Below are 20,596 nucleotides of genomic sequence, written 5' to 3'. Positions count from 1 at the left end.
TGTTTTTGTATACTAATAAACGATTTATATTTTAAAGTCACAGGTCACTCAGATCTATATCTCATTAGTGTTTCCTGGACTTTTTGTCCTAGGATCACTTTATTCTTTTTCTTTTTGTATCAAAGTATAAGGGTTATCCCCTTCCGAGATATGATCTGGACACACTGAATAATCCCTGTTCAAGGGATATTCTCTTTCCTTTTTTTCTACTTCACATCCTTTCAACAGGGCGTCAGTCTCATGTCCTGTTTTCTACTTCTGTATTTCTTGTTACGTAGCTAAAGTATTACCGTATACATGTCTTGAAAGACCAAATGGTCAAGAGGCCTGATTATAATTCAAGATTGAAAGAGTCAAACTCGCATTTTATAAACATACAATATTTTTGTGTTCTTGCGCCTGACTCCAGCCTGTTTTTTATTTTGTTTTAAATCCTGCACTTACAAAACATCACATTCTTTCTAACACCTGCAATTTTTAATTGGTTTCCTAATCTCAATCTCACTTGCATCGTTAACGGGAAACTAACTAACAGCATTGCGAAATGTTATATGAAAAATTATACTTTAGCTTCTGAGACGCCCGTGATTGGTTAATGTTGTCGTTGATGTATATACCCTTAGACAAACTGTGCCTCATATTTTCATACCATATATTAAACTGGCAGAATACTAATGATCTTACATAGTATTGTTGTGTGATTTTATTCAGTATTCCCAGCTTTGTACAGACGTAAAGAAAAGCTCATTTGTTGTTGCATAAGTCCATGGCATCAAAAGAGAAGGAGTCTCTAGGACCCTGTGGTGTTTCACAGACTTACAGTATACTTGTACCTCAACTGACCAAATAATTGCACAGCGTTTGTGTCTTCACAAATCCCCAACCTTCCCAGCTTCTGATAGTTTAGAATGGTTAATACGGAAGTGAAATTCTGCATCTCCTGAGGCTTCAAGAGTTGGGTGACCAGTGTATTTTTTTTATTTTTTCTCTTTTCTCCATCGAAAATCACTTGAACAGTGTGACAGTAGATGGTAGGATGGCACAAAGACTCTTTGCACCATGACCACTGCAAACAGCTGGTGGGTGTATGGACGTAGGCACGGTAGGGGATATGTCTGCCACTTAAGTGCTAATCAGTAATGAGCATTTCTCTGATAGACTGTTTGTATTTGTCTAAACACCATTCTTCCCTGTGGTTGTAGATGTGGAAGGAGCGCTCCGACCCTGTGTTGCACATAGAGCTTCGTCGATGGGCTAATCTCATGCTGATCGCTCCTCTTGATGCCAACACTTTAGGAAAAATAGCCAGCGGCATTTGTGATAATCTTCTGGTAAGCCTGGAAATGTAACTGAATATTATTACTGGGGCAACCTCTCCTTGTGTAAACATATGTAAATAAGCCCAGCTAAAATGTGTTGCCGAGAATGGAGTTGCCTACTATGTTTTGTTTGTTTTGCTTGTTTTTATTTTTTATTTTTAATTTGGGTGCTTGAGATGTAAATTTGTATAAACTGACTGACTCGAAAAGTACAAAATGGCTTACAAGCATTATCTTACTGCAAACCTCACGTGATAATTAGTTTCCATCCAGCATTGTGAAAAATTAATGTAGGTATTGTCGCGCTATAGGTAGAATGGAATCCTGGGGTGCTTTAAGCCTGTATGAATCTAAATATAAACTCCAGTGTCGGAATGGTAGTACAAATACAGTCAGGTCCATAAATATTGGGACATCGACACAATTCTAATCTTTTTAGCTCTATACACCACCACAATGGATTTGAAATGAAATGAACAAGATGTGCTTTAACTGCAGACTTTCAGCTTTAATTTGAGGGTATTTACATCCAAATCAGGTGAACGGTGTAGGAATTACAACAGTTTGTATATGTGCCTCGCACTTTTCAAGGGACCAAAAGTAATGGGACAATTGGCTGCTCAGCTGTTCCATGGCCAGGTGTGTGTTATACCCTCATTATCCCATTTACAAGGAGCAGATAAAAGGTCTAGAGTTCATTTCAAGTGTGCTATTTGCATTTGGAATCTGTTGCTGTCAACTCTCAATATGGGATCCAAAGAGCTGTCACTATCAGTGAAGCAAGCCATCATTAGGCTGAAAAAACAAAACAAACCCATCAAAGAGATGGCAAAAACATTAGGTGTGGCCAAATCAACTGTTTGGAACATCCTTAGAAAGAAAGAACGCACCGTTGAGCTCAGCAACACCAAAAGACCCGGAAGACCACGGAAAACAACTGTGGTGGATGACTGAAGAATTCTTTCCCTGGTGAAGATAACACCCTTTACAACAGTTGGCCAGATCAAGAACACTCTCCAGGAGGTAGGTGTATGTGTGTCAAAGTCAACAATCAAGAGAAGACTTCACCAGAGTGAATACAGAGGGTTCACCACAAGATATAAACCATTGATGAGTCTCAAAAACAGGAAGGCCAGATTAGAGTTTGCCAAACAACATTTAAAAAAGCCTTCACAGTTCTGGAACTACATCCTATGGACAGATGAGACCAAGATCAACTTGTACCAGAGTGATGGGGAGAGAAGAGTATGGAGAAGGAAAGGAACTGCTCATGATCCAAAGCATACCACCTCATCAGTGAAGCATGGTGGTGGTAGTGTCATGGCGTGGGCATGTATGGCTACCAATGGAACTGGTTCTCTTGTATTTATTGATGATGTGACTGCTGACAAAAGCAGCAGGATGAATTCTGAAGTGTTTCGGGCAATATTATCTGCTCATATTCAGCCAAATGCTTCAGAACTCATTGGACGGCGCTTGACAGTGCAGATGGACAATGACCCAAAGCATACTGCAAAAGCAACCAAAGCGTTTTTTAAGGGAAAGAATTGGAATGTTATGCAATGGCCAAGTCAATCACCTGACCTGAATCCGAATGAGCATGCATTTCACTTGACGAAGACAAACCTGAAGGGAAAATGCCCCAAGAACAAGCAGGAACTGAAGACAGTTGCAGTAGAGGCCTGGCAGAGCATCACCAGGGATGAAACCCAGCATCTGGTGATGTCTATGTGTTCCAGACTTCAGGCCGTAATTAACTGCAAAGGATTTGCAACCATGTATTAAAAAGTGAAAGTTTGATTGATTTATGACTGTTAATCTGTCCCATTACTTTTGGTCCCTTAAAAAGGGGGAGGCACATATACAAACTGTTGTAATTCCTACACTGTTCACCTGATTTGGATGTAAATACCCTCATATTAAAGCTGAAAGTCTGCAGTTAAAGCACATCGTGTTTGTTTCATTTCAAACCCATTGTGTTGGTGTATAGAGCCAAAAAGATTAGAATTGTGTCGATGTCCCAATATTTATGGACCTGACTGTACATTTAATATTTCCGGCAAGTCGGTTATTATTGAATAGTAGAACAAGGATCTTGTGCATAATGGTGAGTACAATACTAATCTGTCAATCTGTGCAAACCATTGTATGATAAACCACTAGAGGGCACACAGTCTACAAGCATCAAAAACAATCAGTGATAGAAGATGGTCTATCCTCATTAAACCCATTAGGAGGTTCAGGGTTATTTGCTGAAGTGTGACTTGTCTGAAATTGAAAGGGAACAACAGCAGAAAAATAGTGTTAATTAGATTTTTTTGGAGTTTTTATTTAGACCTAAAATATATCACATTACATTTCTGGACATTTGACACTTCAATGAATAACCCAGTTAGTGCTGTAGCAGACCTGTTAACTTTTTTACAATTTTTTATTTTTAACAAAACCATAGTTAAGCAATTCAATGTTTTCACAATTTCCATGCTCCGTGAGCCTATTCCATGAGCTTGTTGGACCTATACTCAAAGGCTGATCTATTGGAACTACAAGAAACGTTTAGGGTAATTCAATAAAGTGAGATTTCAAAGTACCTAAACTGAAAGCATAGCTGAGTTAGAGAATTTTTACCATTCAGCTATTTGTAATTTAATTTGAAATTTCCTACGAATCTACTGTGAATTCTCACTTTAGTGAAAACCCATGTTCAAAAACTGAAATTGAAAACTGAACTGCAAAATGTGGGCTAAATTAGACAAGTTGTGAGTATAGTTAAGTTTAAAAACTTTTTTTCAAATCAGCATTTGTTACCCACATTTTACCATTCGGCTTTCCATTTTTTGGAATTTTGTGTTTAGTTAATTAACCCCCTAATCATTTGTCCATTTTATGTCTGAAACAATATTATATATATTAAAAGAACACTATAGGCATAACAATGCCAAACATATTAGCTTAATGAAGCAGTGTCGGTGTATAGACAGATCATACCTCTGCAGTTTCACTGCTCAATTCTCTGCCATTTAGGAGTTAAATCATGTGTTTATACAGCATTAGTCGCACCTCCCTGCATGTGACTTGCACAGCCTACCTAAACAGTTAGTGTATAGAGAGATAAACTGTTTAAAGGGACTCTCCAGTGCCAGGAAAACAAATCCGTTTTCCTGGCAGCGCAGAATCCTGCAGTGCCCCTTCCCTCCCACCGCCCATCCCATGTTGCTGAAGGGGTGAAAACCCGTTCAGTGACTTACCTAAATCCAGTGCCAATGTCCCTCGGCGCTGGGTCAGGCTCCTCCCCCGCCGGCGGGGGACACCTAATGGCCGTGCGCGCATTAGACCTTTCCATAGGAAAGCATTACTCAATGCTTTCCTATGGGGTTTCCGGTGACGCTGGAGGTCCTCATTGATAGCGTGAGGACGTCAAGCGTCGTTTAAAACACTTTTCTAAAAGATAGCCACTAGAGGAAGACTTAACCCTGCAAGGTAATTATTGCAGTTTATAAAACTGCAATTATTACACTTGCAGGGTTAAAGGTGATGGGAGTTGGCACCCAGACCACTCCAATGGGCAGCAGTGGTCTGGGTGCCTGGAGTGTCCCTTTAAACCATGTATTGCACAGTGTTTTTAGTTTAGAATTTATTTTCTGCTCTGTTAATAGCCAGTTAGTCTGCAGGACCCTTCTCTGTGTGATTTAAAGTTCTATTTACAGAACTTACTAACTTTAGTAAGTGAGTTTAACATCTGCTTGAAAATGAAACCATTTTATTAATGCTGGTTGTTAGTCACAGTTAGGGGAGGTGTGGCTAGGGCTGCATAAACAGAAACAAAAGTGATTAACTCCTAAGTGGCAGACAATTAAGCAGTGAAACTTCAGCGGCATGATCTATACACCTAAACTTCTTCATTAAGCTTAAGTTGTTTTGATGCCTATAGTGTCCATTTCAATGTGTCGTTTGTTTAAATTTTTTATTTTTATTTTAATGTAACACTTCCATGTATTTATAAGCCATAAAAATCGCTTTATGTATTCCAAACCAGTTTTCAAATTCTAATGTATAATACAGCCCAGACAGGTCTACTGGTTTCCTTGTTCATCAGTATTCACAATGTCAATACCAGTTGTACCCCGGGGATTGTTGATGAAAAGGATTATAAGCCCTGTATATGAAGTAATGCTTAATCTTCAAAATGTATGGGCTCTCTTGTTTCCTCTTACATCCCCTAATTTTTCAGTATCCTTATTATAATAATATATAATTAATTTGCGATTTTTATAGCGCTTTTCTCCCTGTGAGACTCAAAGCACTTGACAAATATACAAACATAGAGACATTAAAGTTAGGAGTTTCTGAAGGTCAGCTGAGCAGACTGAATGCCCAATGGAAGAGGTGGGTCTTTAGCGTTTTTAAAAAAAAAAGTCTGTAAGAACGGTGCCTCTCTGATGGCGCACGGTAAAGAGTTCCAGAAGGTAGGGGCAGCGTGGGTGAATGCCTTGGAACCTGAGTTTGTCTTTATTCTTGGCACTGACAGGAAAGATTTGCTGGCTGACCAAAGTGAACGGGGTGGAATGTTCTTTTCAGGTACTGTGGGCCTTGACTGTTTATGGCTCTGAATGTTAGCAGGCGAATATTATAATATGTTCGCCATTTAAGTGGAAGCCAATGCAGGGAGTGGAGAACAGGTGTTATGTGGCAAGAGCGAGTTTGATTGGTCAGTAGTCTGGATGCTGCATTTTGTACCGTCTGAAGCCGATGGAGTTCTTTTTCTGGGAGGCCCAAGTAAAGTACATTGCAGTAATCTAGCATGGATTAATGTTGGCATGTCATCCAGTGGAAGTAAGTGTTGTGTCCTGGCTATGTTTTTCAGAAGAAAGTAGGCATATTTTATTACAGAAGAAATCTGCTGTTTAAATGATAGTCCGAGAGTCAATCAGCACTCCGAGGTTTCGTACCTTTGATGAACTGATGAGTTCAGAGCCTCCAAGCTCCAGGCCAGTTGGGTGATCATGGGATATGTTTGTTGCCCGGGGTCCCCTCACCAAGAGTAACTCTGTTTTGTCCGAGTTCACTTTAAGTCAACTAGCATTCTTCCATTCTATGAGGTCTGCTAAGCAACTGTTGATGCGGCATATTGGGTCTGTGGTGTCTGGAGCAAAGGAGAAGTAGAGTTATGTGTCATCTGCGTAACTATGATACCTTAGGTCATGTTATCTAATGATGTCCCCCAGTTCAGAGAAAAGGCAGTGTTTACATTGCCCCTAGGGACACCTTCAAGTGGCCACTCCTCAGATGGCCACTGGAGGGGCTCAGGGCTGCTGGCTCAGGGCTGCACAGTAAGTAGCCCTGCCGTTCAGCGTCCCCACGCTCTGCATGGAGACGCTGAATTTTCCTCATAGAGATACATTGATTTAATGCATCTCTATGATGAGGTCCTGATTGGCCAAAACAGCATTTGGCCCCGCCCCCGTAATTGGCTAAAAATCTGCCATTTCGATTGTCATAAAAGGGGGCAGAGCCAGCCCGGCGGACCCGCGCGGCGCTGTAAATAAGGTGAGTTTTATACTTTTATAGGGGGACTAAGTGGGGGCAAGCCACCTTAAATGTATTCCTGACCCTATAGTGATCCTTTAAATACGATATACTGATTTCCAATCAATGGCGACCCACTGAAAATAACATTAGTTCCCAGTTTTTGGTTGTGACCTAAGAATGAGTGCTGGTAAATAATTTAGAGAAGCATTTCTATTTAAAGCACACATTGACAGTCCCTATAAAGGACATACAGTGGAGATATGTCTCTTTACTCCTAACCCCCCTCCACAGCACCGCATGATTTACAGCCCGGCCTGTTTATATTACTCTCTTACTCCAGACATCTTTATATGTTTGCTTGTTTAAACTCTACATTCTCTCATCACACAGACTGACCTGTACAAGCACTCTTAAACAAAAAGTATTATAAAACTGACATGCTAAGCTGAAAGAAAGCAGAACGCGCTATAAACAAGACTGGCCATAAATAGTGCAGCACTAGAACAGAGAACAGAGAAGCAGACACCCCTATATAAATACCTGCGTTTAAAGAAGACTCCAGTGTTGGAATCAAATACATTTATCTCTAATACTGGAGAGTTTATTTTCAATTTAGCTCCCCCACACCAAAAGAACAGTTACTTCCCTCTAATCTAGCAGCAAGACGTTCTCACTGCAGCTCCACTCCTCACCTAGAGAATCATCACTAGTGATTGTACTGCACTGCAGAATCTGTTGGCGCCTTATAAAAAATATTAATATCCTGGCTAATCCAATGCTCCTCCTATGTTTATAAGACACAGGGCGCATGCATAATCTCCGCAATCCGCCCATAGAGAAGCATTGACAGCAAAAACACTCAAAGTGAGTGAAGAAGTAAGCCAAGTGGGTTTCACTTGAAATCAGTATTTTTATTAAATTTAAGACAAAGACACGCTCTTCACCTTTAAATTACAATTATAGGAGTTTTAACACAGACTATAAAGCATTTTAGTAAGCTGTAGTGCTCTAGGGATTTGGAGTGTTCCTTTAAGGAGCGGAGATGCACACTATGTGAAATAAAGGCACACTAGCAATAACAAACAGCTCATCTATTGTGTAATCCAATTCACATTGCTTGTAAAGGAAATAGACCTTAAACTGTCACAATTAAGGCTCTGGTACCAAAAAGGCAACTTGTGCCTAGGGCAATTATGAATCATGTTATGTTACAGTGTTCCATTGTTCCATTTTTCTCTGCTTAGATAAACAAACTGGTGCCAATCAGTGGTGAATACACCTTTATGAAGATACAGGGGTTTATTCTCTAATAATAAATAAGCCCCTTTCATATAAATTCTGAACAGGTTGTCCTAGAATCATTCTTCTCCTTGCAGGAACTGTATCGCAGTCGTTGCGCACTTCTGATGCCTGAACATTTCCCGTAGGCTGCCTGAGCATTGTGGGAATTGTAGTCTGCAAACAGCTTCAGTGCCAGAGCTAGTCATTGCACATTTTGACACAGCCTTCCCTACTATGATTCTTAAAAGATTCTTACTCCAACTACCATGACCACTTTGGTGATTTGAAGTGGTTATGGTAGAAGGAGTCAGTTTCTGCTTAAAACACTGTGCATGCTTAGATAATCTTATATACTGGGGGCTAGTTACGCCCCTAGTATATATAACATTGGCAGCATAGAATTCTGAGCTGCCTAATGTCAATTCTGTGCATAATTTACATCTGTTGTCAGTGCTCAATGCAGGAGGGTGCGGGGCATGGAAGAGCAGATTAAAGGTGAGTGAAACTATTTTTATTGCAACTTTTATAACACATTAAGAGCGGGGATCTTCCCCACAGTGGCCACCAGAAAGGTCCCCCCTCTCAATAGGATTATAGTAACCCTTTAAAATTGGAGAATATATATACAACAAATGTGTGCATAGTACTCTATATTACTAATTAATGATTGCCCGGTTCAACGTAAATGAATTTAAAGCAACAGAACAAAAAACACTCCTACATATTTAGATTTAATTGTTGATACAGTGCTTTATATTAAAGATTAATTGAATAAACTAAACAAACTTTATTTCAGCAAGAGTCCAAATCAGTGGATGTTGTATCCATGTCCTGGCTAAATACAGCAGTCTGTGTGCATTTGTAATTATAACAACTTAGAAACATAGAATGTGACGGTACACAAGAACCATTCGGCCGATATAGTCTGCCCAATACTTTCATTAGTCCTGACCTTATCTTATAGTTAGGATAGCCTTATGCCTATTCCATGCTTAAACTCCCTCACTGTGTTAACCTCTACCACTTTAGCTGGAAGGCTATTCCATGCATCCACTACCCTCTCAGTAAAGTAATATTTCCAGGTATTATTTTTAAACCTTTGCCCCTCTAATTTAAGACTATGTCCTCTTGTTGTGGTAGTTTTTCTTATTTTAAATATAGTCTCCTCCTTTACTGTGTTGATTCCCTTTATGTATTTAAATGTTTCTATCATATCCCCCCTGTCTCGTCTTTCCTCCAAGCTATACATGTTAAGATCCTTTAACCTTTCCTGGTAAGTTTTATCCTGCAATCCATGAACCAGTTTAGTAGCCCTTCTCTGAACTCTCTCTAAAGTATCAATATCCTTCTGAAGATACGGTCTCCAGTACTGCGTACAATACTCCAAGTGAGGTCTCACCAGTGTTCTGTACAATGGCATGAGCACTTCCCTCTTTCTACTGCTAATACCTCTCCCTATACAACCAAGCATTCAAATAGGGGGGGGGGGAGTGTGGAAGGGTGAAAGCCTACATGTGTAAGAGCTCCAACCTCTCATTACAAAAAATGTAAAAGCCAACTGTATCCCCCATGACATACTTGCATGCATTCTTCGGGATCAGTTTTATAGTCCCTCTCAATGTGTCCATTACCTATTTTAACAGATCTTGCGTTTGATCCTTTCCTTCAACGTTTCCTCAACCACAATTAGTTTTTTTTTTATCACCAGGCACGCCAAACTGTGGCCATGTTAAAGTGCGCACACCTGTTTTGTTCCTCTAGATTAGATGAACAGTTTGGTATTTCTTAGGAATCCATAGTCACGACCTTTTAGAAAACCAAGAGTTGGCTCCACTAATTCTTGCTGCTCAACAGCTTCTTGAAAGGGACAGTCTTGGCACCATAACCAATACAACTGCCTGTAGTGGTTATGGTGCCAAAAGTCCGCTAACACTGTGTGAGTCAATGAATTAAGTTCAAATATTATTGCTGAAGCAGAATGCCAAATTTCACGTTAGCAATAGCCAGGTGACTAGAAGCACTGAGACCAACGTAAGTGTCAAACTGTTCAGTCGTTGTTATATTACTTACCTTGAGACAGCACCAGGGGAATCCTGGCTCCATAACTACTAGTGCACTTTGTCCCTTTAAGAACATCTCTCCATGCTATGTTACTGGTTTAATTACACTAATTAGTCCTAAAGCTGTGGTCAGCTTGTCCTCTTTAACCCCTTAAGGACACATGACATGTGTGACATGTCATGATTCCATTTTATTCCAGAAGTTTGGTCCTTAAGGGGTTAAAGGATGCATTTAAACACCACTGTTTTAGAAAGAAAGAACTTTGCTTTGGTCTGCTTCTGCATGAAAATCTTTCCAATATTTTGTTTTCCACCCACATATATGTATAAAAGAATATTAACACACATCCTTCTCTTATCTGCAGACTTGTGTAGTGCGCGCATGGGACCTAAAGAACCCACTTTTGTTCTGTCCAGCAATGAACACAGCGATGTGGAACCATCCCATCACAGAACAGCAAATAGCTCAGCTTCGAAGTTTCGGGTACAAGGAAATTCCCTGCATAGCAAAGAAACTTGTATGCGGGGATGAAGGTCAGTTATTTATAGAATGAATTAACATGCTAAATACACGTAAATATGCCAACAGCAGCACTCACATGAAGCATCTCTTTGCTTGTTTATGTATCTGATATGATGATATTCTCTATATGTAGAAGATCACTAATATTCTATATTAGTGATATCAATTCTTTTAATATAAAAAATGCAGAATGCTAAAGCATATATTAAGAAATACATATTGGAATTATAGGGTTCTATAGACCTTTATATACTAGTCGACCTTCAAGCTTGTCACATATGAAGCCAGACCAATTATTGCAAACAAGGATTAACCCTTTAATGTATGATCTGTTTATTAAAGGACCACTCTAGTGCCAGGAAAGCATACTCGTTTTCCTGGCACTAGAGTGCCCTGAGGGTGCCCCCACCCTCAGGGACCCCCTCCCGCCCGGCTCTGGAAAGGGGAAAGGGGTAAAAACTTACCTTTTTCCAGCGCTGGGCGGAGAGATCTCCTCCTGCTCTCCTCCTCCGATCCTCCTCTTCTCCTCCCCGTCGGCTGAATGCGCACGCGCGGCAAGAGCTGCGCGCGCATTCAGCCGGTCACATAGGAAAGCATTCATAATGCTTTCCTATGGACGCTGGCGTGCTCTCACTGTGAAAATCACAGTGAGAAGCACGCAAGCGCCTCTAGCGGCTGTCAATGAGACAGCCACTAGAGGACATAGGGGGAAGGCTTAACCCATTCATAAACATAGCAGTTTCTCTGAAACTGCTATGTTTCTGAAAAAATGGGTTAACCCTAGAAGGACCTGGCACCCAGACCACTTCATTAAGCTGAAGTGGTCTGGGTGCCTAGAGTGGTCCTTTAATATTGCAGTATGATTCATCCATAGTAAAACTAATCATCAGTATGAAAGAGTGAGCTCTGAGCATTGAACAAAGACGTGCATACCCACTACATATACAGAATTACTGATAATAATTCCAAGTGGATCTGATTGTCTACATAAAGGATAATCCTAGATACCAAAAATCACCCCATTTACGTAGCAGAGTAGATCTAAGATCCAATGCTAGAACAAGGCCAGAAAAAGGATATTATTTCTACAATTATGACTCTTGACACACATTTTAATTCAGCGTATCTTAGTGAAAATGGAGTTTGCATTGTTGGCACAACTGCTAAGAGACACTAGAGCTACATACATGTATTATTACAATACTATATTATTATTACAATACTATACGGAACCCAGGACTAAATGCAGATTTCTGATTTTTATCACAACACCAACATTTTTTATAGCTTGCACTTGTATCTACCATCTATAATACACGTGTACGTATTCATGTTGACATCCTTGTACCTTTAAAGAACTTCAACCCCATTGCAGTACAAGATATATAAATGTTTAAATCTTTTTTTCATGTATTTACTTAACTTCTCTCTTATCTGATTTTGGCTATTCCCTGTCTCCCACTCTCAGAACCATCTTCTGTTATTTACGACACCCTACTTTCTCTCTCCCTAATCAGTATATCACTTGTGCCGTGAGTTACCCAAGTTAAATTCCATTAATTTGAAAAATGACTTAGACTTGATAAAGTATCTATTATTCTCCCTCCCTCATTTAACGTCCAGAGTGATCATAGGACACCTAGCAGTTTCTCCAAACACCATCCGCGACTCGATGAAGAGTAAAAACCAAGTACTTTAAAAAAAAAATAACATTTATTAACACGAACACATAGTATTTATACATTTACAAATGTGTATTCACCCTCCAGGGGGTGATGAGAATAACAATGAAAAGTTAGCTCCGATGTGCTACTCTGTCTGGGCTGATAAGAGTGAATTCCCCGCTGAGTCCTCTTCACACGTGCTGACGGGAGACCATGCCCTAAAATCTCCTTCTCCAACACAGAACCCCCACAACTAATACATCCTTGGATAGCTCATCCCCTCAGCTACGCAGTCCTAAGAGAACCCTGAATCCACATACAGTCTTCAGTCACCGCCTAGTTAAAGGTAGAAAGGCTGCGACTAAGTTCCTGAACCAGTGTATAGTTCCATGCAGCCGGCTTGATGTTCCATGTCTCGCCTTGGCCTCTATCAGGGTGCTACTGGGGCCAGTGGCTGGCATCCTGGGCTCTCAGATAAACTGCATCTGCTGGGTGGGTGGGGGGGGGGAGGAGGAAGACCTCAGGGATGGTGACAATATTTTAATATTTTTTAGAGTGTTTTGTGACAAGGTCCATAGTCTCCAAGCCTATCCACAAAACCTAGTGAGCGGGGCTTCCACCACAAGCTTGTTATTCCAGAATTCTGTTTTTCCTATTACAAAAAAAAAAGTTATTAAGATACTCAGATTATTCCTATCTGATAAATTATACTCTACTTCCATAGTATGACTACATGCATTTAAAAGCTTAGATTGAAATAAGCAGAACTCAGCTAAACAGCTATATTGGCCTTAAAAGAGAAAAAAAATAAAGTAAGGACGTAGAAAATATTAAAAGAAACAGCTACATTCACACATATTTACAGAAGGAATTTGCTATATAAGACAATGCCTCCTAGAAAAAGAAAAAGAAAAAGAGAAAAACAGCAATACAGCTACGGACAAGACTAAGGGTATCAATATTTTGTATTCACCTAAACTTCAAGAAAGGAGTATTACGAGTAGACTATCCCATGCCGAACGAAGAGAATCTATATCTCCAGCTCAAGAACAAACTCCGATATCCACACAGGAAGTAACATTGCAAATACTGAATGATGCCTTGGAGAATCTATATGTTTAATTGAAACAGGACGCAGAAGATAACTCCAAAATATTAAAAGAGGAGATCTCAAATTTATCTATAAATCTGCAAGTACAAGCGGATAGTCTCAGGCAAATACAAATTAATAATGAGGAACTGAAGAGGAAATGCAACTGTCTGGAGGGAAAAATATAAACCTTGGAAACAAAAATGGGCGACTTAGAGGATCGTTCACGGAGGAATAACATCAAAGTGAGAGGGATTCCTGAAATATGTAAAATTTGATCAACTGGAACAATACTTAAAAACCCTCTTTCAAAGACTTACTCCTGAATGGCCCCTAGGAGATTTACCATTTGAGAGATTTCATAGATTAATTAAACCAAAGCACTTGACATCTAATGTGCCTATAGATACAATAGTATGTTTCTCCAATAATAAGGTGAAGAATCGGATTATGCAAGCTATGCGGAATAAAGGACTTGACGATCCTGAATTTAAAGATATAAAATTATTTTCTGATTTATCTATGACGACTCGTCAAACAAGGAAAAAATTTGTTACTCAGACTGCCATTCTAAGATCTCATGGGATTAAGTACAAATGGAATTTCCCAACGGCCCTTCAAGTTTACTGCCAGGATCAACATTTTTTTCTCAAAAATTTAGAAGATGTACAACAGTTTATTTCAACATGGAAGTTAACATAGATCAACAATATTAACTGCGGAACTTTTTATTTTTTTTATTTATTTTTTTTCTCCTCCATCCTGTTTGTAGAGGTCTGTCTGGTAAAGGAGGAGGGGAGAGAGAGAGAAAATATGGGAAAAGGCCCCATTAAAGGGCTACACTTATATTAAAAGGGAGTAATATTTATTAGGTAAATACATCTTATAGTAAACACATAGTAATAAGTTGGTGTAGATACTGTGATCTACACTACAAACTTAAACTATTAGGATGATATATCAACACTTTATAACACACTAAATATAAGGAGTCATAATGGTTTGTACAATCTATTTAATCTATTATTATCACGAGATGGGGTTCACAATGATTTTCTACAAATATTAGGCTGTTATATTAGCACTTTGTAACATATAAATGTATAAGGAGTAAAATTGTTTTAAAATCAATTCACTAATATCAATATGAAGGAAGGTATTTAAAAATGGAATAATTCACGTATCATTAACTATAAAACTTTGGATGAATTAAGGTAAAATGTATTTATTTATCTATTTATTTATTTTCTTTTCTCTCCTCTTCCCCCATCATGGTGTAATATTGGAATGGGAGTTGGAACAAATGACTTAACGCTGTATTAATATAACATGTCAAGAATTAATTAATAACAGCCAATGAGATAAAAAGTAATATAAGGCCCTAGAAGGGACACAAAACTTTTATTTATTTTTTATTTTATTACTATTATATTTTATTTAAATTTTTTTCCTGTAAATATACTTTATTTTGATTAGATACTATGTTACTATGGGTACAGATTTTCTGCTATAGATTATAGGATGATATATCTGTACCCATGTTTACATTCTATAATCTGGGAAATTTAAGGATGAATATAAGATGAATAATCTAACTTAATAATATTACTTAAAGTTTGTACATCTTATATAGATACACATATACAAAGAAATCTAGGGATAAAATAACCTCATCCTCTATTACTTGAAAATATAATTGATGCTAATGGATAAAAATACGATAGCAGTTGTGGAAGGGGGTAATTGTTGGCCAATGGCTAAAATTTGTATTTATTAAGTTGTTCCTCTCATTCCTCAATGGAGCCTTATTTTCCTGCATATCTGGGCAGGCTAGTCCAAGGGAGATATGGGAATGATCTCCTTTTGGATTATTAAGGGGGGGGGGGGGGATGCTCCCTTCTGTGGTTTTTTGTTCACAATCCAACTACTTTTAAAATTTTATTCCTTGTATTTTTGGTTGTTGTTTTTTTTCTTCTTCCTTTTTTTTCTTTCTTCTTCTTCTTATATTTAAGTATGTGAGACTCGGTCTGGGATGGGACAGGGATTTTTGGAATAGAGATGTCACTTAAAATAATTACGTGGAATGTCCAGGGCATGAATTCACCTCAAAAAAGGGGGGCAGTATATAAATTTTTTATTGAAAACTCAATTGATGTAGCATTTATTCAGGAGACTCATTGGATTGAATCTCCTGATAGATTATGGAAATATAAAAAAATTACTACAGTTTACGCATCACATTTAGAAGGTAAGAAGAAAAAAAGGGGAACGGCTATTATTATCTCAAATCGACTTAATGTTGAAATTATTCATTCAATAACTGATAAAAATGGTAGATATCAGGTTCTAATTATAAAAATGAATGGCTTCACATATACTTTTGTAAATTATAACCCGTCAGATTTGTTAGATCAAATTATGGATATTGTAGACAAAGTTGCTTGTGGTAGCATTAGAATAGGAGGTGATTTCAACAGTGTTGTTGACTTAACTAAAGATAGAAGCTATAAATATTCTGAGAATGGTAACCCTTATAATATAGGAATATTTGGTCTATTTGATTTCTTAGCTAAAAATTCCCTGTATGATTGCTGGCAAACTATGAATCCTCAGGAAAGAGACTATACATTTTTTTCGCATGTACATCAAACTTATTCTCGTATCGATATGTTGTTTGTGAAAGAGGGCCTTCTAAATAACATCACAAAATCCACAATTGGTTCTATAGAAATATCGGATCATGCTCCAGTTTTCTTGAGAATTAGGATAAAGGAAGGTAATTGCCCAAGGACTAAATGGAGGCTTAATGAAAGCCTTTTGAAAGTTGATTACATCAGGGGGAAAATAGAAATAGAAATAGAGAATTTTTTAAAAATTAATTATAACGGAGAAGTTGCAACACCAATTGTATGGTGTACCCTAAAAAGTTTCAGAAGAGGATTATTAATTAAGTTCGGTTCTGAATATAATCGGAAGAAAGGTGAATCATTACAAGTCCTGAGGATTAAACTGGTGAAAAAAGAACGGTTAAATAAAATATTAATAACTAGGGAATTAATAGAGGAAATTAATAACCTAAAGTTAACTATTAAGGAAAAAAAATTACGAGGAGATTAATAAAAATCTATTCTTCTTTAGACAAAGATGGTACCATAATAATAACAAAATTAATAGGGATCTTTCCAATAAAATTAAGAACCAACACAAAGATAAATCTATAAAAAAAACTGATGACAAAGGGAGGAAGGGTTGTAAACTTGCCTAAAGACATAGCAGAAGCTTTTGCAGAGTTCTATAGCTCGTTATATAATTTAGGAGAGGTCAAGGCAAGTAATGGTGAAATTGACGTATTTCTTAAGAAACTTAGACTTCCTAGGTTAGGTCAAGAGAAATTAGAATATCTAAATGCCCCTTTTAGAGAATTGGAAATTGAAGAAGCGATAGAGAAACTAAAATCAAATAAGGCACCAGGCCCGGATGGATTCTCTGCTATTTTCTATAAAACATATATGAAAACTATTACTCCAATTCTCTTAGAGATGTACTCGTTAATATCTGGGGATGTTTCATTTCCAAAAGAGATGATGTTAGCAACAATTATACCGATTCCTAAGCCAGATAAAGATAATACAATAATTGCTAACTATAGACCAATATCACTAATTAATATTGATATTAAAATATTTTCGGGCATTTTGGCTAATCGCTTAAAATAAGTATTAGGAGATTTGATTAATTGGGATCAGTCATGATTTGTGAAAGGAAGAAGCACCTCTGATAATACACGGAGGATTTTTAATATAATAAATAGAGTAAACGGACAACACAAGGAATCTGTTATTATTGCTCTAGATGCCGAGAAGGCCTTTGACAGAGTCAGTTGGAGATTCCTGGACTCTGTCATGGGCCATTTCGGACTGGAAGGAGCATTTAGAAATAAAACATTATCTTTATATAAAAACTCCTCTGCAAAAATTAGCAGCCCTTACTTTGATTCTGACCCTTTCGATATTAAGAATGGAACTAGACAGGGTTGTCCGTTAGCCCTGCTTTTATATATTCTTACAATCGAACCTCTGGCTACAATGATAAGACAGAATAAAAAGATAAAAGGAATATAATTTCAAGAGGAATATATTAAGATATCTCTATTTGCTGATGATGTCCTACTTTCTCTTGTTGATCCCCTATTATCAATCCCACCGTTACTAGAAGACATTTCTATATATAGTAAATTTTCTAACTATAAGGTCAATACTAACAAATCTCAAGTGCTACCATTTTTATTGACCAAGATACAGTTAGAAATGTTGTCCTAACATTTCCATATAAAATGTATAAAATATAAAATTGATTATTTAGGTATAAAGATATCATTTGATACTGCAAAGACAATTCCAATTAATTTTGATAATCTATATAAAGATCTACAATCTCAGATACACAATTTGAGGAGGTTAGAACCATCTTGGATAGGGAGAGTTAATATTATTAAATCGTATCTGATGCCAAAACTCCTATAGTTTTTTAGGATGATCCCATACAGAATTGAACGGGGGATTCTGAAGCGCTTTCAAAGTCTATTCTCTAGCTTTATATGGCGTGATAAACCACCTAGAATAGCGGTGGAGATTCTCTGCAGAAGCTATCGGAAAGGGGGTATAGCATTCCCTGATGTGATCAAGATGTTTGAAGCAAGTAGGGCTTCCCAGCTTATGTTATGGTTAAATTTGGATCAAAACATATCTAAATTCTGGATTAAAATAGAACAGGAATTAGGACCAGGACAAAAGCTATACATCTTAGGGTGGCTAGGACTTTTGAATCTAGGGGTTTTGGAAACTGATAAATTTTCTAATAAAATTATAAGAGATATGGAAAATATGCAAAATATTTGAATATTAAGTTGGAACTTAAAGGAAAATTATTATCTAATACACCGATAGAAATACTTCATTATGCTATGTCAAATATGAATATTAAAACCTGGATATATCTTGGAATAAAAAAAATTTGAATTTTATATGAGGGATCTAAACTGGTGACATTTACACAACTACAATCTAAATATAATCTCCTACCTAGGGAAATATTCCAATATTTAAGGATCAAGAATTTTCTGTTAACTAAAATGTTGATTAAAGATCATTATCTTGACCCTTACATTATTTGTAGTCAAAAAAAAGGGAGGAATCTCCAGATTTAATAAATTGTTTGATACATTAGACAACGTTACCCATGTTCCTTCATTTGGTAAATGGGAGAGGGATATAGGAAAATCCCTCCCATTGACAGACTGGACAAATGCTACTATGTTAGTAAAACAAAGCATACATAATATATCCCTGCTAGAAATACACTTAAAGATTATCTATAGGTGGTATATGGTCCCGGTTAGACTCCATAAAATATCCCCAATATATCCAAAAGAATGTTGGAGATGTAGAAGAGAAGAGGGTACCATGTTTCATATATGGTGGGCTTGTACGGGTCTGAATAATATCAAGACCCAAATGTTAGGTCTAATGAAAAGTATTTTTAAGGAGGTTGATATAATTAGTCCCGAAATGTTTTTGTTTAACAAGGATTATAAATCTATTGATAAACAACAAAAATATATTATGACACACATATTCCTTGCAATAAAAATCAATATTGCTAGAGCATGGAAATCACCTAATCCACCACTTTGGCAAGAAATAATGGAACAGATAAGGTTCCAATATAAGATGGAATTTAATTCGATATATAATTCCTCAACTAGAAATCTAAGAGAACTTTGGTTACCCTGGACTTCCAAGTTTCCTATATAATAACGAATTGTTAGTTTAAGGCCGACCCACACTGAGTCTCATATGTGTTAAATTTTATTTCCATATATAAATATATATTATATATTTATTTTATTTTTTCCTGTGGAATTTATGTAAGGCTATAGATGATTAATATGGCCAATAGGATATTGATCCATTGTAAAATAGATAAGGGTCTAATATAAGATGTAATCTTATACATATTTTCCTATTTGAGAAATTTGTGATCTAGAGAGGAAATGTTTACGAACTTGTCTGTTAATATATAACTTCATCTTCGCCATATTGTAATTGGTGGCCGAGCTACAGGCTGAGCATTTCTGTTAAACTGTGAGAAAGCCATTTAACAGGGATCTGGTGACTACAGACTACAGCCACCATAACCACTTCAGTCAGTCAAAGTGGTTATGGTGCCATCATGTAATAGAAGTTTGGTAGGTCCGCTTACTTCTCCGTTTGTTTTTCAACAGGGCTCGGAGCTATGGCCGAGGTGAATACCATCATTAACAGTGTGAAGCAAATCCTCTCGGATAATCAATTGCTGGGACAATCCCTTTGAAGTGGCTGTGTACATTTTTATTTTTATATAAAGTTTAATAGTTTGGTACCCAAGCAGCAAAAAGGAATGAACTGTCTGCACCTGATTATCAATGATTAATTACAGCACTGGACTGTAAAATACTCCAGACCTGCTGCAAGTCTCCACCCAATCATGATTATCAATCAGTACACCTGAAAAAGTTAACAGACGAGGAAGTGTTCTACCGGACAGGGCACATTGCCCAAGTGTAATTATAGTTGGATTCAAAGGAAAGTGTGTTATCTTTCCAGAAGAAGACAAATCAATTTACCAGAGCAATGCCATAACATTCTCACCTGTACTTTGTGATGTTCTCTTAATGTTTAAAGGAAATGCGTATTAGGCACGCATATATCTTTTTTTTAACACAGGGTGAGTGGTGTTTTCTGGATTCTGTGATATATGTTCACTGCATAGTTATATAGTAATATAGACTGAACTTCAACCATTCACATATCTTTGTTTTTGCAGTTAATACAAAATAAATGGAATAAATATATATTTATTTGGAACATTACATTTTATTATTTTTCTACCGTTTCTGCTGGAAGGCGGATCATGTCTACTGTGTGAATTACTACTTTGAATGAAGCACACCCCTCTGTTTCTCTGACCAAGATATGAGCATACACCTGCTTAATTTCAGGCCCAAGTAAGTCAGAATTCAGGTGATGGGTCAACTGGCGTAGAACCACACAAACAGGGATTTGTGTGTCACAAAAGTGTAAATTGTTGGG

The 20,596-nt window shown here is 37.4% G+C and overlaps 1 protein-coding gene across 2 annotated transcripts in view; it reads left to right on the top strand.

Annotated features, from left to right (window-relative positions):
• Positions 1-20,373, top strand: part of PPCDC (phosphopantothenoylcysteine decarboxylase) — a 45,995-nt gene extending 25,622 nt beyond the window's left edge. For both annotated transcript variants that reach the window (XM_063445876.1, XM_063445875.1), the window contains 3 exons: positions 1,203-1,331; positions 10,555-10,723; positions 19,750-20,373. In XM_063445876.1, the coding sequence (XP_063301946.1) occupies positions 1,203-1,331; positions 10,555-10,723; positions 19,750-19,838 (387 nt within the window). In that variant the 3' untranslated portion in view covers positions 19,839-20,373. The remainder of the gene's footprint in view (positions 1-1,202; positions 1,332-10,554; positions 10,724-19,749) is intronic.
• Positions 20,374-20,596: the final 223 nt, after the last annotated feature.

The sequence above is a fragment of the Pelobates fuscus genome, chromosome 3, assembly GCF_036172605.1.
Source record: "Pelobates fuscus isolate aPelFus1 chromosome 3, aPelFus1.pri, whole genome shotgun sequence".
Classification (NCBI taxonomy): Eukaryota; Metazoa; Chordata; class Amphibia; order Anura; family Pelobatidae; genus Pelobates; species Pelobates fuscus.
This window is presented reverse-complemented; position numbering and strand designations above follow the sequence as displayed.